We start from the raw sequence: 27,128 nt of genomic DNA, 5'->3' as shown, positions 1-27,128 counted from the left end.
ATATTTCGACGTTGTGGCAGGTCTCGCCTGTGCGTTGCAGGGTGGGTGCTTAGGAGCACCCCTGGCCTCTACCTACTAGCACCCCTCCCCCCTAGTTATGATAATCAAAAATGTCTCCGTATGTTACTGGTGTCCCCCGAGGGCCCAAATCACCCTGGTAGAGACCCACAGAACTCACATACCGCATGCATTGTTAGCAAGCAGTCCTATATTAAACAGTTAAAATAAAAACCTCTAGCCATTATGATAGCAATGATAAAAAAAAAAAATTTAGAAACCTCTTCTTGATGAGTTGAGAAGGTTGGTAGATCCTCTCACCTACAAAGTAAATGGCAGGGAGAGAATGAGAAGACGTTGATCACTGTCAAAGCTGCGCGAGGGATGCAAGGAAGTTCATTTACATATTCGGTCTATTTTCGAATATGTTTGCAAATACCTGTGGTGAAAAGTTAAACGGAAGAGAAAACAAATAAAACACACGCTGCTGCGCAAGACTGCCCGAGTGGCGGCGTCTCAGTTGGGATTTCCTCCCTTGCGTTCTCCACTGTTGAGGTTTCCAAGCAAAATTAATCCCCGGATTTGGGGGGACACTTAAAAAAGTCGCACAGGAAGTTGGCTGGGCAGAGCGCTCCGGGCTTAACCAATAGAATGGCGCTCACTTTCACTGCCTACTTTTAAGAAGATGTTGACACGCAGGAACTTGCCCAGGGTTTTGCTGGTGGCGTGTGGAAGAAGCAAATGGCCGGCTTGCCCTTTAGTGGTTTAGTTTGGAGACAGACTTGATGGGGCCCAGAAGGCCTCGGCTTGAGGAAGGAACCTGCTGCCGTCTTTAAGTTCAAAGGTCTGCCGTCAGATCTGCTGAGTCTTTGCTTTTGGTCCCACTCAGCGGAAGCGGGAATGTGTATAAATAGGAACCGCAACAGGCTAGTTCTGCGGGTTCTAAATGGGGAGTCCAGGATGAGTGCCGTTTCCTGTGTGACGACGCGATGTCATTTAAAAAAATGCTCGTCTCCTTCCTCCCGAAACACCTAAATCTAGGAGAATAATGCTTATATAAGAATGATATGGGCAAGTGTGGGTGATCTGGCACGCTGACTCTGCAAGTCTTTGAGGCTGGGTGCTGTGTAAACCCCCGAGGCTGGATCTGGGAGAAATTGTAGTGCGGTGGCTGGGATAACCGGTCCGGAGCCAGACCGTGTAGTTCAGTTTGGCTTTCGAGCTGTGGGTTCTTGGTCAAGTCACTTAATGTCTCTGAGCCGGAAGTCTCTCGTTCTGTAATGGGGGCTAGTATGGGGGTTAATAACTTGCGGGGTTCCTGGGTGGCTCAGTCGGTTAAGCGTCAGGCTCTTGGTTTCGGCTCAGGACACGATCTCACCCTTTGTGAGTTCAAGCCCGGCATCCAGCTCAGCACTGACAGTGGGGAGCCTGCTTGGGATTCTCTCTCCCCTACCTGCCTGCCCCCACCCCTACCCTGCTTGCTCTGTCTCTCTCTCAAAATAAATAAACTTAAAAAGAAAATCCTACTTACTATTAATGAAGTTTCAATCAGCTTTACTTAAAAATTGCTAGAAAACCCCTGGTACATAGTAAATGCTCAATGAGTATTAACTACTATTATTTTAATGGGTTTTTTTTTTTTTTAAGTCGAAAATCTTCACAAAACACATAAACAAGGGTCAAGAGGGATGGAGGTGGTGGAACATATTAGCCATAATCTCAATCTCCAAACATAATTATGCTTAAATTTTCAGTATTTGTTCTTACACAGTTCCCTGCCATACTTTAATGCTATTACTGTAATACTCTATTTTTTATTTAAAAAAAGTTTTTTTTAATGTTTATTTATTTTTGAGAGAGAGAGAGGGAGCGGGGGAGGGACAGAGAGAGAGACACACACACACACAGAATCTGAAGCAGGCTCCAGGCTCTGAGCTGTTAGCACAGAGCCTGACGTGGGGCTCAAACCCATGAACCATGAGATCATGACCTGAGCTGAAGTCGGACGCTTAACCGACTGAGCCACCCGGGCACCCCTGTAATACCCTTTATTGAGATAGAATTCACATACCATAAAAAAATCCACCATTTTAAAGGGTACAATTCCGTACTTTTTAGTACATTTGCATGGTTATGCAACCATTGCCACTGTCTGATTCCAGAATGTTTTCATCAGTGGTTGTATTTTAATAATTGTTTTTCTCTTTTTACCCCCCCCTCCCCCCCGAAACCTAGAAGATGCCTCTGATGGAGGAGTTTCTGGGAAGTACCTCTGGGCCAGTGGCTTTGAACAAGAGCTCAAAGCAGAGACTATTCAAAGCTCTGGACATCGCATCCTGAGGGCTGCAGGAGAAGAGAACATGGCTGTGAGTTTAGATGACGACGTTCCCCTCATCCTGACCTTGGATGAGGGTGGCGGTGCCCCACTAGCTCCCTCCAACGGCCTGGGCCAAGAGGAGCTGCCTCGCAGAAGTAAGACTGGGGGGGGGGGGGCGGGGTACCGGGGGAGGGGCACAGCTCTTCTGTTTCAGGGGGTGAGTTGTGGGCTTGGTGGTCTGGTAATAGGTGCACCTATGCCAATGCCTGACCTTGCATTTGACCCCTGAGTTCTGACACAGAAAGTACTAGGAGACTGTGGGGTCCTAATCTTGCACCCCCAGCTTAGGGATTCTTCCAGGGAGGAGCCTCCCCTCCCGGGGCTCTCAGTGCCTTACCCCCCTTGCACTAGAGGTACCCTGGCTTTGTTTGTGGATGCTCGGTGGGGACCTCAGGCAAACTGGCCCTTTGGCTAACTTCCCTGCCCCATTCCTTGTTAAAAAAAGAAACAGGGGCACCTGGATGGCTCAGTTGGTGAGGCATCCGACTCTTGATCTCAGCTCCGGTTGTGATCTCAGGGTTGTGAGTTCAAGCCCCGTATTGGGCTCCGTGCTGGGCGTGAAGCCTACTTAAAAAAGAAAAAAAAAAAAAAAAAGGAAAAAGAAAAGCGAAAGACACCGATTTCAACCCTGGCCTCCTCTGTCCAACCCGAAACCTTTGGCAGGAAAGCAGAGTTGAGTGCTTCTCCACGTGGGTGCTCAGGCCCTTGCTGCTGCCCAGGACAAGCAGGGAGGCGGGGGCGAGCATTTGTCGTGATCCATTGACTTGAGGGTTTGGGGTTTTGCTCTGTGTCTTCCTCTAAACCAGAGCCTGGCATGAAGTGAGCCCAAGAGAGGCGAGCTTTAAAGTTTTTACATTTTAATTGTGTTTCTGGCAGAATGGGAGACCTTAAAAAGCTTCCTGGTCCTTGTCCCGGAGCCATTTCCCTCGCATGCTCAGGCCTGGTGTCCGGGAGAGCTTAAAATAAACTTCCGTTTTGTGGAGGGTCCTGAGATGTCAGGGGTCGGTGCTTTAGGAGCTCCTTACCAAATGGACGTGCCGCCCGCTGGCCATGCTCCTGAGCCAGGACAGAGGGCTATTGCTATCCTCCAGATCACATGGGAACACACTTGGGCCCCGGGAAAGACGAGCCTGGCCCTTCCGTCTCCTTTGTCCAGAGAGAACACAGTCAGGTTGCAGGGAGCTCAGCAGCGTCCCCTTGGAAATGATGAAGGGCAACATTGTTCCTGTGGCTGAGACTATGACGGGAGGCCTGGCTCCCTGTAAACTGGCCTCTCCTTGCTTGGCAAATTCAGTCCGCCGCCCCCACCCCCACCCCCCCACCATCTCCATGGTAGATCTGGGTGGTCTAGGAAGGTTAGACTATCAATCTCTTCCCTAAGCGCCATTCAGGGCTGAGAAATCAGTGGCTCTGATTTCAGGCTCACTTCTTAGATGCCCTAGAGCTAGCAAGCTGAGTGTGAAAGCTCCTCTTATCTGTTATCTTAACTAAGATCCTTTGGTAGCAAAGGCACTATTCCTATTTTAAGGAGGAGGAGACCATGAGTCCGAGAGGTGAAATAACATGCCCAGGGTCACACAGCCAAGCAAGTGGCTGAGGTCACATTTGAACCCAGGACTGTCTGACTCCCTTCCTCCTCCTTCTCCCTTTTTTCCTCTCCATCATAAGCCCTTGATAAATGCGAGTGCTGGCCCTTAGCATTTGTATATATTAATCTCATCAAGATGAGCGTGTTGTCACTTTCCAGATTTACAGAGGAAGAAACAGCCTCACAGAGGTTAAGTGACTTGTCCCAAGTCAGACAGCTAGTAAGCGGTAACGCCCCTCTGATACCTGCCCCTACACCCTGTGTGAGGTGCTTTGAAGAAAGTGATGTAAATGAACGTGACCTCGTCTCAGCTTGAAAGTAGGATCCTCCCTAGCGAAGGGGTGGTCACGTCCATGGCCAACAAGGGAATGGACCACAAGGGAGGGTGGTTGACATGCTAAGGGTGTGGATCATTCTGGAAATAGTCCAGCTCAGGATTCTAAATTGGAATCCTGGTCATCGTCGTGAGTGCCGCTTTTAAGTCCTTGCATAGTGTCAGCTGATGGCCGGGGTGTTCAGCTCTCCTGCGGATCAGCGGGAAGAGCAACCTAGTTCTGTGTCAAGATCAGGTTTGGAACCAGTGACGGAGCTTGAGTGGGAAATAGGCCAAGTAGACAATAAAACCAACCTTGGATGGGCCACTGGCGAGGCTATTCTTTTTTTTTTTTTTTTTAATGTTTATTTATATTTGAGAGAGAGAGAGAGAGAGAGCGACAGTGCTCCAGCAGGAGAGGGGCAGAGAGAGAGGGAGACACAGAATCGGAAGCGGGCTCCAGGCTCCGAGCGGTCAGCACAGAGCCTGTCGCGGGGCCTGAACCCAGGAGCTTCGAGATCATGACCTGAGCTGAAGTCGGACTGCCGACCGATGTAGCCATGCAGGTGCCCCCTGGTGAGGCTATTCTTACCTTGGTGAAGTTGGTGGCTCCTTTAGGCTGTATAAGAAGAATGAAATATAGGGGCACCTGGGTGGCTTAGTTGGTTAAGCACCTGACTTTAGCTCAGGTCATGATCTCGCGGTTTGTGGGTTCCAGCCCCGTGTCAGGCTCTGTGCTGACAGCTGGGAGCCTGGAGCCTGCTTTGGATTCTGTGTCTTCCTCTCTTTCCGCCCCCCCCCCCCCCCCCCTTTCAAAAAAAAATAATAAAACATTAAAAAAAAAAAAAAAGGGAAGGTCCAGGGAAAGTGTACTTTCCGTGCAGTGTGTTGGTGCCTCAGTTTCCCCTCTCACCCTCTTACTAGATCATTTGCTCAAACCTCTGAGAGCTGGTGAGTGTAACCCACCAAGCCTTGCTGGCAAATCGGTCGGGCCTCTCTGAGGAAAGAAGAGATTTCAGAGGAGACCTACTGCGCCTCAGTTCACGCCTTTGTTATTTCATGCTTGGATTTTGGCATTGGCCTTCTCCCCAAAGCCCCCTGTCCCCGTGGTCTTGAACAGTCTGTCTGAACCACAAATCGGACCTGGTACTTTCCCGAGCTCGCAGCCCCCCAGGACCTTGCCGACCCCTACGGGATGCGGGCCAAACTCTTTAGCCAGCGCCCTCGGCCTTGTGTGCCCCGGGTGCCTTCTTGCCTGAATGGTCCCATTTTCCCGCCTTTGCCACAGTGTCAGGCCGCTTCGGGCTCTGTGAAAGGCCCATGCGTTCTTCAGCCGCTCTGCCTTGCTGGTGACTCTGCCCAGCCTCTGGTTTGCTGCCATTGTTGCTTGCTTCCAGTTCTGTCTTGGAGATCCTGCTGATACTCCCGTCTCTTCGAAGCCTTCTCCGGACCTCCCCTTCCTGACAGGGCTAATCACTCACTGCCCTTTCCTGCTTTGGCGTCTAGATGAGGCTCCCACTATTGCAAGTAGCTTACTGCGTGGTAATGACTTGTTTAGCCGTCTGATCACCTGCTGGGCCCTGCGTTCCATTCATCTTGGCATCACCCAGCTCGATGCCTGCGGTACATAGGCACTCAACAGCTCATGGTGGAAATAAAACCTAATTGGGTTTTCTGGGGCCTTATCGCTAGCTCGTGGGAGTGGTGTCAGGGACCTGGTCAGAGGCGGGCGGTATCTCCCCCTGCCTTTTCTCCTAACCGGCACTCAGAGTCTCATTTTCCCCAGTACAGCCGATTGTCCTAGAGGCTCCCACCATCGACACCCAGTCCGTGGCTGATGTAAACCCTTTCGGTGTTAAGGAGTTGGCAGGATTTAGACGGAGGCCTTCAGCGGAGTTGGCAGCTACGTGGGCATGAGCCACTGAGAACCAAGCCAGCTTTCTAAGGCCGTGAACCTTGTTCTGGAGGCCGGAAGGAAGTCCAACATCACGTCCGCGGCAGGATCAGCTTTTCTCTGAGGCCCTTCTCCTTTACCTGCAGACAGCTGCCTTCTGACTGTGTCCTCACATGTTTGTCCCCGAGTCTGTGTGTCTGTGTCCTAATCTATTCTTACAAGGACACCAGTCAGATTGGCTTAAGGCCCAGCCATATGACCTCATTTTACCTTAATTACTGCTTTCAAAGCTCCGTCTCCAAACACAGCCACATTCTGGGGTCCTGGGGGTTAGTACTTCAGCATAGGAATTTTAGGGGCACCTGGGTGGCTCAGTCGGTTGAGCGTCCGGCTTCGGCTCGGGTCATGATCTCGCGTTTTGTGGGTTCGAGCCCCGCGTCGGGCTCTGCGCTGCCAGCTCGGAGCCTGGAGCCGGCTTCGGATTCTGTGTCTCCTTCTCTCTCTGCCCCTCCGCCGCTTGTGCTCTGTCTCTCTCTGTCAAAAATAAATAAATAAATAAATGTAAAAAAACAAAACACAACAAAAAAAAAAAATAGGAATTTTAGAGGGACACAGTTCAGCCTGTAACACTCCTTTCCTTTTCCTTTCCTCCTCCCATGCAGGAGCCTGGCTGTGCTGCCTGTGACCTTTGACCCTGTGCTAGGGATGGCCTATGCTGGAATATTATCCCTGCAGGGAATTGAAGGGTTGGGATTTTTTTCTTCCCTTTGTGGGCAAGAATGGATTTTATCCAAGATTCAGACATCTCTCTGGGCTATAAGAGCGGCTGCCGAAATGCTAACGGATGACTCACAGGCAGAAGATGTCAGGTTGATAAAGGAGGCAGGTATAAGCAGAGGTATTTAAAGCTTGGAAATTAGGAATAACCTTGAAAATGGTCAGTGGGGCTGACATGTGACAGCGTGGTTTAGAAATCGCTCGTGGCCTGCATTGTGTATCAGGCAGCGGTCTCGGCCTTCTTTTGCCTTTTGCCTTCTCATTGCCTTTTAACCCAACAGCTGCCTAAGATGGGCCTGTACTCGCTGCTTTCTCTGGGTGTAAGAAGGATTAGGGTCGAGGGGAGGGGCTGACACACTTAGTCTCATGAGCTACTTTGGGGTTTGTTTGTTTGTTTTTAAGTTTATTTATTTTAGCAATCTCTACACCCAACGTGGGGCTCGAACTCACGACCCTGAGATCAAGAGCCGCATGCTCTACTGACTGAGCCAGCCAGGCGCTCCTTCCTAGGCTACTTCGGTGCTGGTGGCCCATGGTTTCCAGGTGACAGGTCATGCAGGGATAAGGCGTAAGGTGACAGAGCAGAGGAGCCCCGTCTTCCTCCTTCACCCTGTTGCCTGGCATGCCATCAGGAGTTGCCTAACTCGGTGTGAGGTCTAGCAGCGTAGAGGACCACTGCTCCCCTGTCTCCAGGTGCACCCCCTTCCCCCCACCCACCACAGGGGCCGACATGTGGCACCCTTGGCTCCTTTTCCACAGTCTTCGTTCAGGCAAGGTGGGCCAGAGCTGTTGGCCTGGGGGCAGGTGTAGCCAGGATGAGCTGGGAAAGAGCAGTGGGGGCTGTCCGCCCGAGGATGATCACCCCCAAGGTGGGCTCTCCATCAACAGAAATCTGTGCCGACGGTTCTCTCCCTGACCGAGCGTCTCCAGCATGCTTGCCAAAAAGAGTGAATGCAGCCCAGGGGATCTGTGTAGCTTTCGTCACCCGTGATACCCCGGATGGTGGCCTGGTTAAGCACGTGGGCTCCGGAGAGTCAAGCTCCAGGCTTCCACTCCTACCTGAATAGGGATCTCAGCCTCTCTGAGCCTCAGTGTCCTCATCTGTGGAGTGGGCTCATGCTAGCATCTCCCAGGAGGGTTGCTGGGGGGCATTTGGTGAGATCACACGTGTGCCGCCCGTGGTGAGTGTTCGGCTAGTCATAGGCAGGCGTTACTGTCGTGGCCAGAGACGGGGCTTCTTCGGTGGAATATAGGGGTCCTGAACCCAGGCCAGGATCTGAATCCCGTTTGCCTCGCTCCTGGCACGGCGGGTGGCCGCCGGCAAGCCAGGAAGCAGAGGCAGCATGGCAGCTGGAGACCAAGCAGCAATTAGATTTTCACGGCCTCCCAGGGAGCCTGGGCATTTGGCTTTCTTGGGGCCTCGCCGAGGCAGAATGCCGGGTGTCACCGGGCCGGCAGAGGCACCAATTAAAATGAGCAAGCGCCCGGCATGCTGGGTTGCAGCCATCTAACCCAGACTTGAAGCCTTTTACTTCCTCAGCCCTCCCGGTCTTCGTGGGGGATCCTGTCTGTTGTCTCGGGCCCCCCTGCCATGAGATGCCATCTCTCCCCTCCGCCCGCAGAGAGCAGCCGCGTCGAAACGGCGCGGTGGCAGCTGGGTGCGAGCTGGAGAGCCCCGCTCTGTACCCATCGCCTTGGGGAGGTCTGAGTTCACGTTTGCTCCGGAGCTCCGTGAGCCAGAACCGTCAGCTTCTCAGCCTCCGAGTCGGGGAGGGCACCCGGGAGGGCTTAGATGGCTCACAGCAGCATGTCTCTGGTGGTTTCCGGGTGCTGTGCTCTCCCTGGGGCCACCTTCGAAGGGAACCCGGGCTCTTGAGAGGAAGCGCTGAGAGGGATGCCAGTCCCCAGACCGCCCCCATCCCATCTTTGCGTTCGGGGAGCCCACGAGGCAGCTCTCCGTTCTCCCTTTGCTGGGGTAAACTCCTTGATTTGGACATTTCTTAACTCCTTCCCTTCTGGTAACGGCTCTCGGGTACTGAGCCCCTCCCATGTGCCAGGCAGTGTCCAGGAGCACTCCGCTTGTGCCGGCCGTCACTGGGTGCTCCCAGCGCTTGCAGGATCCTCGTCAGCAGGAGAGCAAACTGATGCTCTTGGAGGTTGAAACGTACCCGAGGTCACGCAGCCAAGAAGTGCCGGCGGCATCGAACGCAGGTCTTCTGACTCCGGACTCAGGCTCTTAACTGATGTGCCACATGCCACGAAGTGAACTCTGTGCACGAGGCAGCATTTTAGGCTGAATTCTCTTTCCCAAAAGGAAGCTGGTTTCTGTCTTTATCTTGTTTTTTGTTTTTTAACTTTTATTTCCTATGAGACATGGTATTCTAAATTGGAGTTTCGTACCTGGAGCTCCTTCTCATAGCTGGGGCGCCTGGGTGGCTCAGTCGGTTAAGCGTCCGACTTCGGCTCAGGTCATGATCTCGTGGTTCGTGGGTTCGAGCCCCGCATCGGGCTCTGTGCTGACAGTTCAGAGCCTGGAGCCTGCTTCGGATTCTGTGTCTCCCTTTCTCTCTCTGACCCTCTCCCGCTCACAGTGTCTCTCCCTGCCTCTCAAACATGAATAAAAAAATTAAAAGAAAATAGCCCAGCCGATGGGGTTTCATCGTACAAGTTGTATTGGATCATCACAGGGGACCGGAAAATGTGGGCAAGTGAAAAACCAGACCACAAAGGACACCCACGACTCTACCCCGTAGAAAACTGTGGCTTTCTCTTCCACGTCTGCTGTTCCTCCGCTCTTCCTGTGCCCAGGCATTGGGCTCAATTTTACATCCTGGTGGTTGGGCTGAAATTGAGAACTTAGGAGTCAATATTGGGGAAGTAGACAGGAAGGACAAAGGAAAGTCAGCTTTGGAGCATGAGACTCAATGAGACTCAGTGAGGAGGGCAATCCCCTTAGGTCACGGTTCCAGGGGCAGGGGACCCCACATCCGGCCCTCCCTGGAGAATGTTCCTTGGACTGGATAACTGAGTTAGGTCATTGGAATTTGGGCTCTCTTTGGCACTGGGGTCCCTCTTGCCTTGTTTGCTCTTTGTGGGAAGGACTTATCTAGCTGTAAAAACGTGTGGTTCTTCCTCCTGGGGCACGCTGGGGAGCGTGTGTGCTGCTGTGTAAGGGGCGGCTGCCCCTTTGGTCACTCACTGCCACGCAGGATCACAGGCAGGTTGTTACCACATTTTCCAGTGTTGCAGGAGAAGTCCAAACCTACATTTTTAATCGGAAGTCTTATGATTTCTATTTTTATTATTTAAAAAAACCTTTTTTTAGTGTTTATTTTTGTGAGAGAGAAACAGAGTGAGCACGGGAGAGGGGCAGAGAGAGAGGGAGACGCAGAATCCGAAGCAAGGCTCCAGGCTCTGAGCCGTCAGCACAGAGCCCGACGCGGGGCTTGAACTCACGAGCCATGAGATCGTGCCGAGCTGAAGTCAGATGCGTAACTGACTGAACCACCCAGGTGCCCTGGAAGTCTTCTGATTTTTAAATATTGGTAACTCGTTCTTATTTCTTAAACACAGCCGGCCGAATACAATCTGGTCACTGGGCTGCTGCTCTATGACCTCTGAGCCGGAACACACGAATTCAGCCTTGGCTTTGTGTTCAGAACAAAGTACTTCAAAATAAGGAAACAGTATAAAACCGACCAAGGAACTACGGCCCATGAAGTATTCTTGACCTTTGGGTGGCATTCAGTGGGAATTGGAACGGCCCTGGGGATTTCGCTTTCTGCTTCCATGTGATTTGCCTAAAGAAAGCCCAGATTTCATCCATCTGTGGAATGGAGGCCGGAGCTCGGGGGCGGACGTGCCAGGCCGGGCACATATGGATGAGAGGGCAGAGCAGGTGGGCGCATCTCCTACAAACCCCTTTGTCTTCCTCTTCTGTTTATACTTTCCTCCCTCTGGGTTGTAGTTCTTGCAACTCTCGGCCGGGGGGCCCATTTTCCTTTCTTTCTCTTCATTTGCATTCTGTCCAACTTTAAGACCATCTTCTCTGTTCTTAGCTATTTGATCCAAACTGGGGCTGGGAAGTTTTTTTTTTTTTTTGGCTTTGACTTTGAGATGTATAATAAAGATTCAGGCCGGTGTTAGAAATTAGAAAAAAAAAAAAAAAAAAAAAAAAGTAACAGTGAAGGGGCGTCTGGGTGGCTCAGTTGTTTTAAGTTTCCAACTTCAGCTCAGGTCACGATCTCACGGTTCGTGGGTTCGAGCCCCGCGTCGGGCTCTGGGCTGACCGCTCGGAGCCCGGCGCCTGCTTCGGATTCTGTGTCTCCCTGTCTCTCTCTGCCCCTTCCCCCGCTCATGCTCTGTCTTTCTCTTCTCTCTCAAAAGTAAATATTAAAAAATACAGTACCAACTGAATAGCTAGTGTAAGAGCGGCAGGGGGGGGGAGACCGTTCCAGAGGAAGGAAACAGGGGGCAGAGGCCCGGAGGTGTCGGAGTGGGTGCGTATGGGAGGTGCTTGGGCTGGAGGGTGGGGAGGACAGACTGTCTCCAGATCTTACAGGGTCTCTCCCCGTCCACCTCAGGAGCTGGGGCCTCATCCTGGGTGATGGAGAAGCCCGAGAGGGTGCTTCTGGCGGGGGAGCGACGCGGTCACGTTTCAGGGGCGTTGTCGGAGAATTCGCTCAGGCCGCCCTGTGGAGAGTGGCTGGGGCTGGGCGTGGAGACTGGCTAACATGGTGGCAGCCCAGGGACACGGTGGGACCTGTTTTGTTCGGCCTGAACGGTTTCCAGGGGTGGCGTGATCAAGCAGCCATTATGCTTGGTCACAGAATGAGCACACAGCCCCTGTGGCCTCACACACCCCGGCTTCCTGGGTTTGTTACCCGCCTGGGGCCTGTAGGTGTTTGGGTTTGTTGCCTTTGGAGTAAATTTCGGTGGTAGGTTACCGCGGCAGCGACGACACCATGGCAGGAGTCAAGAGAGCAAATGACAGCGGAGGGTCATCTAAGGGAGTAGCAGACGGGCCTGTGGCCAGGTGGCATTTGGGGACAGGTGGCATCGGGGATGCCGGGGAGACGGGCAGGGGCAGTGGCACGGGCAGAGGGAAGGACGTGTGCAGGCCAGAGGCCAGCACGCTAGGGGCGCGTCAGATGTGGGGCGTGGTTAAGCGTATAGGCTCTCGGGGGCACCTGGGTGGCTCAGTCGGTTGAGCGTCCGACTTAGGGTCAGGTCATGACCTCACTGTTCGTGGGTTCGAGCCCCGCGTCAGGCTCTGTGCTGACAGCTTGCTCAGAGCCTGGAGGCTGCTTCGGATTCTGTGTCTCGTTCTCTCTCTGCCCCTCTCCGGCTCGTGCTGTCTCTTTCTGTCTCTCAAAGATAAATAAATGTTAAAAAAAAAAAAGAGTATAGGCTCTCAAACCGCCTGAGTTTGAATGGGCTCTGCTGTTTACGGCCGTGGGTTAAACGAGATGGCATATAGCAGGCGATTAGCACAGTGCCTTACGCCAGATTGAGCGTTTGCTGGATGTTGGCCATTATTATTTGGGTCAGAGCAGGCAGACCCATGTTATGGAGAGCCTAGAATGCCAACAGCAGGAGTTTGTGAACTTGGGCACAGGAGCTACTATGTGTGTTTGGTGACATGATGACAAAACCTCTTCCCTCTGACCTCTTGCCAACTCTGGATGCCTTCTCCAGCCACCGTGGTATCCTTCCTTAGAAACCCTGAGGTGGGTGAGCCCCGGATAGCAGTGACTTTTGTCCCTGGAGATTGGGCGGTGGATGGAGAGGAGACGGACTCCTAGGATATTCTGTAGCGGCAGGAGCCAGGTTTGGCATTTTTTTTCTGGACTTCCCCGGGGCCGGGTCATCCGCAGTCCTGAGGCTCAGCGCTGTGCCTGCCTCGTGCTAGGCACTCAGGAAACATCTGGACAAAATAGAACTGAGGAGTACTCGCCCAGGGTCCCCTGCCCTGGGGCATAGGTGAGGGCCTTCTAGAAACATCAGGGACGAGGTCTGACAAAAGGGCAAGGAGTTAGTGAAGGAAGAGTGAGATCGGGGTGAGTATATTCTGCTGTGCCCTGCCCCCCCCCCCCATGCCTTTCCTAGCCCCACCACGCCAAGCCCTTACGATCAGAAAAGACCTACTCTCCTGATTGAAAAAGGCATGGTGTCCAGCTGTATCCGGCAGATAAGTTTCTGCTTTGTTCCATAGCACTGACAGGACCCCCTCAACAATCCATTGTAGTCGAGGGTTGATCAGGAAGTTCTCAGTCGGCTCAGCCAGGAAGCTAGATCTAACTCTGTCCCCCTTCACGAGAGAGCTTTTATGTGAAAAGAAAGCTTTTTCCCCTCCGTGGAGAAAAGGAGGGTCGGATTCTGTCCTCATAACCACCCTTCGTGTACTGAGGAAGTGATATCTTGGCATACAACTGGGGTATTTGGATTGCAAATTTAAAAAATACGTGTATATATATATATATATATATATACACACACACACACATTTTTAAAAATTTTTTCAATGTTTATCTTTGAAAGAGACAGTGTGAGTGGGGGAGGGGCAGAGAGAGGAGACACAGCATCCGAAGCAGGCTCCAGGCTCTGAGCTGTCGGCACAGAGCCCGACGTGGGGCTCAAACTCACGAACCACGAGATCGAGACCTGAGCCAGAGATGGAGGCCTAACCGACTGAGCCACCCAGGTGCCCCTATGTATGTGTGTGTGTATATATATATATATATCTTTTTTATCTCTGTGTATTTTAGCTATAAAAGCAAGCATGGAACATAATATTGTAGAAGCAGTGTCTTTTTTTTTTTTTTTTTTTTAGGCATGATTTAGGGGTTTGTATTTCTTTTTTTTTTTCTTTAAAAAAAATTTTTTTTTTTAATGTTTATTTATTTTTGAGACAGAGAGAGACAGAGCATGAACGGGGGAGGGTCAGAGAGAGGGAGACACAGAATCTGAAACAGGCTCCAGGCTCCGAGCTGTCAGCACAGAGCCCGACGCGGGGCTCGAACTCACGGACCGCGAGATCGTGACCTGAGCCGAAGTCGGACGCCCAACCGACTGAGCCACCCAGGCGCCCCTAGGGGTTTGTATTTCCACGAAAGACTCCGTTATGTCTGGGGATTCTCCGAAGTGAAGGTTTGGTGGCTTCAGCCGGCCTATGGAGCCGCACTTGCAAACCTCTCCCTCCGTGTGCGCTCTGGGTTCCACCCCCTGCTCCCTGGCCCCACGGTGGATCCACTAGCTGCAAATCAGGGTCCTTTATGCTGCCATGAAGAGTGTCTCCCCCCACCCCAGCCGGTGTTGACGCTCTCTCATTAGAGGCAGCAAGTGCTGTGATAGTGGATTGTGGTTGGAAAGGTTGTGTGTAATGTTTCTAACTGGTTTAGCCTAGTGGCCCGTGGGCATCGATGGTATGCATCCCCGTTTTGCAGACGCGCAGTTGGAGGCATGAAGGATTGGGGCCCGTTCGTTCCGCCGGGTGGGCGCTCGGGCAGGCGGGTCTGCCCTCATCGCAGACCCCTGCCGCCTCTGCTCTCTGACCTTGCCTCGCGTGTGCTTCTCTGCCCAGGCCCTAGCGGCCTTGAAAGTTTCCCTCGCCTCCCAGTGTAGAGAAGGAAACCGTAAACTTACGCCTGCCCACTCTGTGAAGGGTAGGCCAAGTTCTTGGGTCAAGTGAAAGACGAAGCCCTTGAAAAGCAGATGCTCCGACCCACCTTCCCTGCCTGCCGCCAGCCTCTGGCAGCTGCCCCAGCGCTTTCCAGGCCATGAGAAATTTCGTCTCGGTGACACTCCTGGCTGACTGGCCTCCGTTCTTTTTCCTCCACCCCGGAAATCAGAACCAACGATCAGAAGTCTTACAGCATGGTGCCACTCATATCGTCTCATTCATTTTGTTGTTTGAACCACTTTTCACTCCCCAACCTCCCATGGGCTGCTGTCTCTTGCTTCTGACCTCTCCCCACTCCAGCTTTCCATCGGCTGAAGACCTTTGTCCCGTTCTTCCACACGGCCTTCCGCAAGCCTCCCTAATCGGTTAGGGTAGTGGCCGCCTGTCCACACTCTCTCATTCTCTGAATATGCTGTGTGCACCTCATTCTCTGCTCCCTGCGCCCAGAGGCCCGCTCCCTCCCCGGCACCTGCATGTGATAGATTTGATTAATGTCTTATGTACTGAGTCGCGGTTTGCTTTGTGCCATGATGGATTCCTAAAGATTGTGAGAAAATGGGATTTTGGTGAAGTAGATAATTTAAAATATGGGCAAGAGGGCCGAGTTTGGCAAAGCTTCCTTTCGTAGTGTGATTAATACCCCTTAGGTCATCCAGTGCCGAGCCGGGTTTTATAAACCACGTTCCTTCCAATCAGGGATTAACCTGTTAGTGGATTTCTTTCGAGTGTCTCCGGATGCCCGTTTGAGGTGGCTGGGCTGGACCGGGCAGGAAGGCGGAGTGCCCGACTCAGTGTAACGTCTGGGCGGGTGCTGTTGTTGTGGGTGCTGATGTACACAACCATGCCTCTTTCTAGTAGTACAAGTTTTGCAAAGGCAAAGACCGTGTCTTTTCTGCACATACTCCGGGCGCTTCATAAACAGATGTCAAGTAGCCTATCTGGGAGTGACTCACCAGGTTCGGAGAACACCCAAGGCCCCAGGTGACTCCGTGGGTCACAGCGTAACCGGCTCCTGGAGCCATCTGGGGTGACAAGGAGACGCAAACACATGCGACAGGCCAAAAATAGTCTAGGCAGAGCTCGACCCCCGCCGCCCCTGGGAATAGCCAGCTTTTTGGATGGTTAGGTCTCTGCTTCTTTTTTTTTTTTTTTAATTTTTTTAATGTTTATTTATTTCTGAGACAGAGACAGAGCATGAACGGGGGAGGAGCAGATAGAGAGGGAGACACAGAATCCAAAGCAGGCTCCAGGCTCCGAGCCGTCAGCCCAGAGCCCGACGCAGGGCTCGAACTCAAGGACCACGAGATCGTGACTGAGCTGAAGTCGGACACTTAACCGACTGAGCCACCCAGGCGCCCCAGGTCTCTGCTTCTTAACACCTTCCCAGTTCTCCAGGAGCCCACACATCCCATAATTGTCGCGGAGGCCCGGGGTGCTCAGCTCCCACCTTCCCACACCTCGCCCCACCACCCCACCTTTAGCAAGAGGAAAAGGCTGCCTTTTTCTCTTGCCAATCTCTCTTTTTGTTAGATTGGGTTTTTATTTAAAAAAAGATTTTTTTTTTCAATCCTTTAGCTCTTGCTGAAAATCAGCTCGGGCAGAGTGGTTGTGCTCAGTGCAGGCTAATGGCTTGGCGCCCCTCCAAGCAGCCGGGTGTGTTGGCTTTCACTTGTGGGTGGTCGTCGACAAGCGTGATGTCTTCTCTCTGTGACTCTCGAGGGTGCCCTCTTCTCGCGGGCTCGGCTGTTCGCACTTGGCTGGCTTGCCTTGTCGTCTGCAATCACAGCTTTTATGGTGCACCCCGGGGCCAGTCTGGTCGCCTCGACAGGGCTCAGATCCGATCGATACCAAAGTCCACTCCGCCTCTAGGCCAGTTGCCCCGTTTGGTGTTATTGTAGGTTATTTTGTGCTGTTTCGGTTTAGAGATCAAACACTGGCCCAAGGTCCACGGAGACTCACCAGTCTGGAGACGGGGGTGGCCTGGAGAACTCTCAGGTCGCTAGAAATGTGTGTGTGTTGGGTGGGCGATCTTATCTGCTGGCACATGTCCCATCTACTGTTTCTTCAGAGCGTCTCAGTCTACAGCAAAGGATGGGGTTGAAATTCCGGCATCACCTGCTGGTGGCCTTGGAGACTCCGATGAGGAACTTCACTTTCTCCCTCACTTTCTCCTCCTCCTGTAGAAGGGGGGATAAGAGTAACTGCATTCAGGGTGGACGTAAAGATTGAGTGGGAAATTCCACACGACATCTCCTAGGACCAACTCGGTGAGTGGAAGCTCTAAGTCATAATAAAGTATCAGGGTTCCATTTTCAACACAGTAGCCATGTTGCCCCTTCCTGAGCCCTGAGTAGGCAGCTGAAGGACTCTGGACTGAGAGCTTGAACGTGGTCTTCTCTTATTAAAATCTCTGCCTTCCTCTTAAGGAACGTTAGCTGGTTTGTTTGCACTTTCTTACCCATGGTACCCGTGGTAAACGGGGGAATAATACATTTACTCCCTTGACCACCATCCTGGCCACGCTGCAGGGATCATTTAGTTCAAGCAGCTCTGTCCCTTGCTACTTGTTAGCTTGGCTTCTTGGTTGCCCTTGTATGTTTCTTCCTTTTTCTAATATATACTTTTAAAGTTTATTTATTTGTTTTGAGAGAGAGAGTGAAAGAGAGGGAGGACATGAGCAGGGGAGGGGCAGAGAGAGAGAGAGGGAGAGAGATCCCAAGCAGGCTTCGCGCTGTTGGCGCAGAGCCCGACATGGGGCTCGAACTCGTGAACAGTGAGATCGTGACCTGAGCCAAAACCAAGAGCCGGACGCTTGACTGACTGTGTCATGCACGTGCCCTGCCATTGTATGTTTGTCTGTGATGCTTCTTTTTGGCTGCTTCCCCACGTGGCAGGAAGGGAGACTGAGGAAAACAGGAAGCAGAGGCTGAGCACAGGGGCTGGCCACGGACGGTGCAGGCTCCCACAGTCCTCTGGGAGCAGCAGTAGCCAGACAAGCCCGGGCCCCTGGACAGTGGCACGCCTCAGGGCTCAAGCTCTCTGCAGGCTGTCGCCTTCCAACCGCTGTCACCTCCCCAACGGGCCTGTGCCTCCGGCCGCCTCACTCTTCTGAGCGGAACCGCCGGCAGCCACAGATGATCCAGATGCTGGGGTGAGGCCAGGGTTCGTGCAGGCCGGGTCCAGCCAGCCCCCTGGGTGCTCCCGGGCAGGGGCTGGTGCAGACCTCTGATCTGTGCTGAGCGGACCGTCAGCTGACGCGGAGAGTGGGTCTCCCAGCCAGACTCGTCCCCCGCGCGCCACTTGTCTGTTGGCCTCTTGCAGGGGCTCCGGGGGTGCCAGCGTGCAGTGAAAAATGCCTCTCATCCCCATTTGTTCTTCCACAGCTCCTTCCCTGTCCCTGTGCAGTTCACAATTAGCATTTCTGATGCTTCCGAGTGAATGCAGGACAGATGTTCGCACAGGTGCTGCACTCCTCGTTGGGTAAACAGTGGGGCTTGCAGACTGTGTGTGTGTGTGTGTGTGTGTGTGTGTGTGTGTGAAGCGAGGGGCCTTTGACGTGTGCACAGACCTTACAACATTTCTTTTCAAGGCACCTGAAGCACTTTGTGCATGGTAGGTGCTCAGTAAGTACTTTTCGGTGAGTGATCCGTTCCGGCGAAAGCCCTTCGTTTCAATGAAGCCAGTGACACAGGGGCAGGGAGTAGAATTGCAAGCCGAGTCTTGAAGTTCACGGACGGAGGAAGGAGAAATGCCATCCCGCCTCACCAAGAGATTACCTGCGGGCGTCCGGCAGCCACAGTTCTCTCTCTGCCTTGGCAGGAGCGGTGGCGGGGGGTGTGCAGGAGTCGCGAGACCAGGGTGGTGAGGAGCCTTGGACGGTGGAAGTGAGCTTGGTGCCTCCTGGCCAGGCACCTGCCCTACACAGGTGCGCTCACTGTGCTCCCCTGGGAGAGCGAACTTGCAATTTCGCCGTGCACTGGTTTGTAGACGGGGTTATGATGCTGCCCAAGACAACCGCTTCCCCGCGGACTTCTGGTTGGTGCACCCGGTCAGAGTGCTTCCCTTTGGAACCCGGGGGCTCGGGTCCCGTCTCCCTAATGTGGCGGACAGCCCTCCCGCGGCTCCCGCCTTGTCTCTGCCTGTGTCAGCCTCAGGATCCCTGAACCCTCTGCGGTCTCCCAGACACGCCCTGCTGTTTGCTTCTCTGAGCTTTATGCATGACCTTTCCTGTTTCTGGAGTGTTCCCCTCACCACACCCCCATCCGCCTTGGGAACCTCCTTCATCCTTCATCCTTCAGAAGTGGCCCAGACATCACCCCTGAATCCCCCCGCCCCCGCCTCTGCCCACTAGCCCCCGTGGAAGGTAGCTGTGACATCCTTTTCTAGGCTGTTGTAAGTAAGAAATGGCTTTATTGCACAGGATCACTTTCCTTCTTTTGCCTCCTGATTGTGGGCCTCGTGAGGACAAAGTACAGGGTTTGACTTTTTCGAATCCAACGCCTGGCACCATGCCTGGTATACAGTAGGTGCTGCATAAATGTGTCCTTCGATTAAACCATAGTCGTTTGTATCAAGAAGGCCAGCCTTTTAAGGTTTCACCCTCCCTCGTTCTCCCCCAAATCACGACATGAAGTATTAAGCCTGGAGAGTTGCGGTCAAGGTCGTGTTTGCAACCTCAGGATGCCAGGGGCCCTGTGTAGCCAGTTGAGTGAGGGTGGGCACCTGGGGCGGTGATCACTACCCTAAAGTATTAAGAGGCACTCAGTTTCCCAGCCACTGCTCTCAACCCTCTAGCCACTTCCCCTGCCAGTTCAAGGCCCTTCTGTGCTGAGCTCATGTATTACAGGGAATCCCTTAGGTCCCTGTCAGCTGGCCAGAAACAAAGTTAGAGGTGGCACAGGGCATTGCCCTGGCCTCTTCCAAACCAGGGTCTCTCCTTCTAGAACAGTGCATGACCCATAGTACTGGCCTAGTTGAGCCTTTTGTTTTCCCTTTCCTCCTCTGGCCTGAGCCTTTGGCAGGACGGGTTTCGGGCTTGAGGCCAGTGATTCAACTAGGCTGGCTCTGTGCCAGCTCTTGCCTTTCCGGAGTCGGTCTATCTGCCCGGGGCCCTGCCCGGGTTTGCAGTCCCGACTAGCGTGCGCTGCAACACGGGTCTGCCTCCCCACGCCATCTTGCAGCCAGTCAGCAGAAAGGGAAGGCCTGAGCAAAGGAGATGTGCACTCTGCTTTCTTGCAGCATCGGGCCTTTTGCTCGATTTTTATCTGGGGGGCTTTGAAGAGCCAGCCAGCGCAGAAGCCGGGTGGCAGCGCTGCGCCCGGAAAACTCATCAGTGTCACTCTGGTTTATTTTCCTCTTCGAGCTTTTTCCCATGGAGTGGGGCTCTCAGCGACAACTGGCGAACGGTCGGGCGATTGCTCGTTGTTCATTCTGGCGGGCACCGGTTTCCGGAGGGCTCCGGGTGCTCTGTGGGTATTCACATTTGTCTCTGTGATGCCCGGAGCTCGGTTGGCCCCAGTCCCAGCTAATGGCTGAAGAAACTGAGGCTCCGGGGACTCCGATGGTGAACCGGGGGAGGGGAGGGGCACCGTCGGGAGTGAACCTGGGTGTTTTATCTCGAAGAGGATGCGGGCGGTGTGTGTGTTTGAGAATGGGCGAGGTTGTGGACATGTAAGAGGAGGGGGGACAGGAGCAAGGATTGAATGGGGCTGGAGTCCCTCCCCCGTATAAACCTGCCCGGAAGCGGTCAAGGCCTGGCATCCTCTCCCGTCCAGGAGCTCAGAGGCGACCGCTTTGTCTAGGCCCCAGAGGAAGGTTGCAGTGGCTTTACCCCGCCTGTGCCGACCCTGCCCTTGCTGGGTGGGGGTTGGGACATAGAAGCCCTCCCCTCCTGCGGGCTCCTTCCGTCTCCTCCCTGGTGCAGCTTTATGGCGGCATATGGAAACTGTTTCTGTTTACCCGGCACCACCAGGATGCTGCCGCACGCTGTGCTCCAGCGAACGGAAACCTTGGATTCCCCGCAGGGTCATTTCAGAGGCTGCATGCAAAGCAGCCAGCTGTTTTGCAGGGAGCGTCTGGGCCCTGTTACATCAGCGTGGAGGAAGCGTTACCATCTGTGCAAACAGGTCATATCCTCGCTTGTCGGCCTGTCCTCTGTATGGGGAACTTCTCTCCTACTTGGAGTCAGTTTTTTGTTACTGGTGTTTCGTATCCTAATGCCTGCCCGTTGGGCCTTTTCTTTCAGCTCCTTCCCCTCCTCCTGCCAGTGATTTTCTGTTCACCTCCCTGGGGCTGATTGCCAGGGTTCGGGGAGGGTAGTTAAGGGTCAGGTGTTGCATAAATCTTCCGTGGCTGAGGTCTGCTGGCCTGAAGAGGCTGCCGCCCGCCCGCCTGCCTGGTTTCCGCATGAGAGCTCTCTGCCCAGGGCAGCAGAAGTGTGGGACGAAATGTTTCCCTTCGGGGAACTTTCCCCGGAGGCACAGAATGGGACCTTCTTGGTTTTGCCAAGAATGTTCCTGGCCAGCTTCCTCCGGCCCTTCTAAAAACCTCCTGGGGGCCAACGGAGAAGCTGGCTTGCTGGGAGGGCCTGGGCAGGGTGGAGGCTCCTCCCATCCTCCTGCACCTGCTGCGTGTCTTTCCCCTTCTTCCCTCCCGCTTCCAGCCCAGCCGCCTCCCAGGAAAGCAGACATGCAGAGGCGAGGGCCAGCCACCGCCTTCCTGGAGGAGGTGGTAGAGGGCCAGATCCCCGACAGCCCCGTGGTGAGGTCATCTCGTCTCCACCAGCTGGGCCCTTTCGGTATGCCTTGACCTTGCCTTTCCAGCTCCCCTGGAAGAGCCCACCGTGCTCCGGGTGAGGCCAGTGCCCAAGACTGAGGTCTCACGTGTTGATTCTCGTGAGGTCTCTAATAATCCTCTGTGTGAGAGGCCATCCCGGCCCCCGGGATTGGGCTGGACCTGGGGTGTTGTGGTGAGAGGCCCCCTGACTGCTTTGTTATCCAGGACTCTCCTCGTGTAGAGGGCGCTCACGGGAGCACCAGCCATTCACCTGGAGGCCTGGGGGGCAGATTCGGCCCGGGTGGGCAGGAGTAGGTGGCCAGGGCAGCTGGCTGCTTACAGCCACGGGGGCCTGAGGCTCCCCAGGGAGGCGATCCGCGGCAGACCCAGCGGGCACGATGCGTAGGCTTTAACCAGGACGTGGGAACACGTTATCCCTGGCACTTCGTGCCCCGGTGACTAGTCAGGGCAACTAGGAGTCCCTGTACTACCTCTCACTTCCCGCTTTCCTAAGGAAGCCCACTGGGGTGTCTGTTCCCCAGCAAGCAAGGCCTTGTGCCCCCAGATACCCCACTGTCGGAACTATAGGCCCACAGTCTGTGTCCCCGGGCTTGGCTGCCTCCTCGACTCTGTCGCTGGTCACCTGCCCCCTGCACCCCTGCCTTCCTCTCCTTTATGGACTATAATTGTCCTGCCGCTCTCGGAAGCTGCTGAGCCTTTGAGCATGCCTTATGCTGCAGCAATAAAGCACTTGGGATTTGGAGCATTTCCATCGCCCCTGTGTGGCCACTTTTCCAACCTAGGAAATGGGAAGCAGCATTTGGAGGCAGGGAATTAGGACCCACGTGGTGCCCCAGCACCCCCCCCCCCCCCCCCCCCCCCCCCCGCCCTCATTTGCTGTGCGGTGCACTGAAAATCCCTCTGGACTTGGCCTCAGGGCCGCCCCCTCTGCGTGAGGGCTGCTTATAAACTGAACAGGAGAAGCCAGAGGCTCCCTGCCTTCCATTTGCGCCCTTTCTGTAATCTCTAGTATAATCTCTAAATGTGCTGCCCAGCCCTTGGAGCCAGGTGTGAAGGGGGCTCCGTGAAATCCCCCATGGCTTTCTTGAAAAGCCCTGCAGCCCCGAGGGCCTTTCAGCCCTCCCCGAGTATAAGCACCACAAACAAGCTGTGGGGCTTTGCCTTTGGGGACCTAGTAAGCAAGCCAAGTTCTCTGTGTTGCGCAAGCACCAGGTTGAATGGTTAGAACAAAGTCCGCCCTGGAGGGGAGACTTCTTTCTTGGCTCTGCTAGTCCCATTTTTCCCTTTCTTTCTAAGGTTCTGCCCTGAATTACTCATACAAAATAGTGACTCTCCAGCAAAGTCTTAAAAGAATGATTTTTAGAAAACACGAGAGATCAAGTTGGTGCCCCTTAACACCCTCAGGCACCCCCAGTGCCCTCCTGAGGGAGCCTACTCTGTGCATTCCTCCTGGGCCCTGCCCTCCAGCCACTGGCCTGGGACCCTGCTTCCTGCAATCTTCAAGGAAAAGCATCATTTCACTTCACTTCCGATATGTTTGTTGAGCACTCATACATCATGCCCAGCACTGTCCTGGGTTCTGGGGACACCACAAGACAAAAGTCCCTGTCTTCGTGGAGCTGCCATTCCAGGCAGGGAAACAGGCACTAAGCAGACCAACAAGTAAATAAATGCCCTGCTGGGTGGCGATGCAGCCCCAGGAGGAAGCCCAGAGCAGCATGAGGACGGGGGGTGCCAGTGATGTGACTTCCAAAGATGCGAGAAGCCCGGGGAGTCCAGAGGGAACAGGAAGTGCAAAGGTCCTTAGGAGCGAGAGGGTGGGTGGGGTGAGAGATCTCGGTCTCGTAGGCCATTTTCCTTCATTTATTTATGTTTTTAAGTTTATTTTTTGAGAGACAGAAGCGTGAGCAAGGGGCAGAGGGGGAGAGAGAATCCCAAGCAGGCTCCGCACTGTCAGCACAGGGCTCACCTCGGGGTTCGAACCCACAAACCAGGAGATCGTGACTTGAGCCAAAATCCAGGGTCAGATGCTTAACTAACTGAGCCACCCATGGCCTCATAGGCCATTTTAATCCAGGGAAGGACTTCAACGTTTTCTCGGGAGCTGGCTGCTGTGGTCTATTTGGGGCAGAGAAGGGATACCATCTGGTTTAGGTTTTTAAAGGATTATTGTTATACTGAACTATAAAGTTTACTTAAAATACACACACACACACACACACACACACACACACAGAGGACTTCTTCAGTGTAGATACTAGACAGGGGCAGGGTGGGAAGTAGGGAGCCCAGTCAGCAGAAGAGGTTGTGCTTCCCCGGGAAAGAGGTGGTTCGGGCCATGGCAGGGGGTGGCAGGGGGTAAGCTGGGGGATCTCATGGTCCAGGCACAGCCAGTGTCTGGGGGTCATTCAGCAGAATGAATGAAGGGCATATGAGGGGTGAACCTCCTGACTCCCAAGGGGCCTCCTGCCCTGGGATTCTTATGGGTGTGGCTGCTCCGTTCAGCATGTTAGGTCCAGGAAAATATTCTCCTGTCACCCCCTACCAAGACCCTCTGCCTGTCCGTCAGTCACTCCCGGCCCCCCTGGGCATCCTAAGAGCTCCAGCCCACGGGAATGGCGGTCTGTGCGAGGCCCAGCGCTTCTCTTTGATGGGTCTCACAGCCGTGTGCCCAGTGGGCACGGAGCCACCGCCACTTGTCTCTGGTGAAGGATGAGTGATCAGCGTTTGTGTTGAGGAAGGCTCTAGATGAGCCGGGAAGCCCAAGTGCTCGACTTGGCTCTCCCACCCCATCCCTGGCTCCCCAGTTGCCCACCTCTGAAAGGTGGGCATTGAATTAAGTGGTCTCTGCCATCCATTCCAGACCTGACAGTCATTCTTTCTGAGATTAGCAACAGAAAGTATCCAAAAATCTGTGCTGGGAAACCCCACAGCAATCCTCCTCAAACTCACTTCCGTTCGTTGCCTTGTCCGTAAAATGGGGACAGTAATGGCAGGTTGTGAGGATGAAGTTAATATGTATGTGAGGTGTTCAGAAGGGCGCCTGGCACAGGGAACCCGCTCTGGACGTGCCTAAGGTTGTTATTTGGGCAGAAGCGGAGTTGCTGAGCCCTGGGCTATGTAGGTCCGTGGGGCTGCGGTTCATCAGGGGAGGGGCAGGAATCTGGGTGCTAAGAGACGCTGTGACCCCATCCGTGCAGCCAGGCGGTATTTGTGGAAGGCTGCTGGTAACCAGCCAGGTCCAGGCGGCTGGGCTCTGCCTCACGGGAAGCTCATGAATTTGAGTTGTTTTTAAGGCCACCTGCCCCTACCTGCCTGTCCCCTCGGAGTGTCTATGTACCTGTGAATACATAGATGCTGGGAATCGCGAGGGCAGCTAGTCCAAATCTCCACTCGCCGGCGGAACCTCCTTTCTGTTGAAACATCCCCACGTTTGGGGTGGGATGGCTGTGGAACCTCTTGTCGGGGCCCCGTGGTGATGGGGCACTTGCTGCCTCCGGGGCCATCCAGGTACCTCCAGTCCCCGCCCAGCGCCCAGCACCGCCCTCCGCCCCTGGGGACGCCCATCAAACAGACGGGTGGATGAACCACGCAGTTGTTGATTTAAAATAATTTTACTCAAGGGGGCGCTCAGTTGGTTGGGCATCCGACTCTTGATTTCCACTCAGGTCACGATCTCACAGTTCGTGGGAGTCGAGCCCCGAGTCGGGCTCCGCGCTGGCACCCCAGAGCCTGCCGGGCTCTCTCTCTGCCCCTCCCCACTGGCGCGCCAGTGCACGCACGCACGTGCTCTCTCTCTCTCTCTCTCTCTCTCTCAAAAAAACATTTTTTTTTTTTTACTAAACTATTTCCAAGTTACAGATCCTATTTGGGATAAAATAACAGCGATGTACCCAGCTGCAATAGAGCCTAGCATTTATTAACTTACTTTAGCAAATCAAGCGTGACAGTTAAAGACCCCCCCTGCCCAGGGCGTCATTGGGCAACCTGTTTGGCAGAAAGGCCCTCCCTGTGGCCTTCCCTCCCCGGTCTTTGTTCTGCCCTTCGCAGCCCTGTGGCGTGTCCCCTGTCACACACCGGCCAGCCCAGTGGGATCTGTGGCCGAGGAGCGCGTGTCTTACCAGCGGTCCCTGTGGATTTCAGAGACCAGAGGGGGGCTGTTTGCAGCATCGAGGGGAAAGTGGCAGCCAAGGCAGGATGCTTCGGGATGCCGCAGGGCACCCTCTCCCAGGCAAAACCCGCCGGCGTGGGTGTGAGTGAGGTGCCTGCGCTGGGGGACGCTGTGGCAGTTTCCAAACGCGGACTGGTCACAGCGGTGTGCAGTGTAAGTGTGAGGGCCAAAGGGGAGAGACTGAGGCGGGCCAGGCGCCTTCCCCCACCAGAAATAGGCTAAGGGAGCTCCCGGCTGGGCGGAGGAAGCTGGACCCATCTGCTGAGACCCCCGAGAGAGAGGAAGGGCTGGGGAGGCTCGCACAGGGGGCCTCCGAGGCGGGGATTCACGCAGATGCCAGAGTCTTGCACCGGCTGGGGGAGTGGCGCTAATGTCCGCTGCCATCTGTGCGAGCTCGTCGCCGCCCACCCCGCACCGGCCCCGTCACTCGTTTCACCTAGGACTGCCGTGTCGCGGGCACAGGCTCCTGCCGTGGCACGTGAAGGTCGTGGACGACGGGCACGCGAGATCACAGCACCATGCAGCGGCCTGCCCGCGGCTTCTACGTGGGAGGCACGTGAGCGCGTCCGGGAAGGCGGTTTGACCTCCTTGCGTCTCCGCCTCGGGCTTAGTTCTTTCAGAGACAGACACTGGGATCGGAGGCGGGGAATGTCGGCACTGGGTAGAAGGACCAGAATGGTCAAGTGCACGCTGCGGCCAGATGTCCTACCTCCTGCTTGTACCTCCATCTAGTGAGGGAGCCTGCTGCTGTAGTTTTCATCCTCGAGCGGCTTGAAGGGTACCGATTAGGAGCCAGTCACCTAGCTTGGCATCCCAGCCCTGCCCGCCACCCGCTGCTTGACCTCAGGAAGGTACCGAGCCTTCCTGCACCTTAGTTTCCTCAAGTCTGAAGTAGAACAGTAGTACCTCCTTCGTAGGATGGTTGTGAGAGTTAAACAGCTCAGTTGGCATAAAGTACTCAGACGTGCGTCGGTTATCTATCGCTGGAACCTAGTGCCTTAAGAGCAGATATTCTCTTAAGATCTTCTGTGCAGCAGTCTGCAGCTTGGGCAGGGCCCGATGGAGGGGCTTATGTCTGAGCCACGCGGTGTCACTTTGGGCACTTGTCCGGGGCTCGGGGATCTGGTTTTGAGGTGGCTCATGCGTCTGACTGGCAAGGTGGTGCAGGCTGTTGGCTGTGGGGGGGCTCAGCTGGGCTGGGGACAGGGGGCCTTGCTTCTCCTCCACGGGCCTCTCCACCAGCTGCATGGGCTTCCACACAACGTGGTGTTTGGGTTCCAGGAGCAAGGGTCCCAGTAGAAAAAGGTGGAAGCTTTTTTGTGACCCGGCCTCAGAAGCCACCAGCACTCTGTCCTCCATCGTACACTGGTCAAGGCAGTCACAGAGGCTCACCTGGTTTCAGGACAGACACAGGGGCGCCGCCCGTCTGGGGAAGTGGCAAAGGTTCTGGAAGGGCACGTAGGATGAAAGATCGTGCTGTGGCTATATTTGGAGAATAAAACCTGCCACGGCATAGGTTCTGGCATGCAGTAAGC

General features: G+C 54.3%; 1 protein-coding gene across 2 annotated transcripts in view; it reads left to right on the top strand.

Annotated features, from left to right (window-relative positions):
* TPCN1 (two pore segment channel 1) overlaps positions 1 to 27,128 on the top strand; it is a 61,637-nt gene that overhangs the window by 899 nt on the left and 33,610 nt on the right. The window contains exon 2 of one of the 2 annotated variants that reach the window (XM_049619302.1): positions 2,233 to 2,469. In XM_049619302.1, coding sequence (XP_049475259.1) covers positions 2,358 to 2,469 — 112 coding nt within the window. In that variant the 5' untranslated portion in view covers positions 2,233 to 2,357. Of the gene's footprint in view, positions 1 to 2,232; positions 2,470 to 19,576; positions 21,424 to 27,128 lie in introns of those variants that run through there. The other variant, XM_049619303.1, reaches the window with a different exon arrangement.

This window comes from Panthera uncia, assembly GCF_023721935.1.
Source record: "Panthera uncia isolate 11264 chromosome D3 unlocalized genomic scaffold, Puncia_PCG_1.0 HiC_scaffold_8, whole genome shotgun sequence".
In the NCBI taxonomy this organism is placed as follows: Eukaryota; Metazoa; Chordata; class Mammalia; order Carnivora; family Felidae; genus Panthera; species Panthera uncia.
This window is presented reverse-complemented; position numbering and strand designations above follow the sequence as displayed.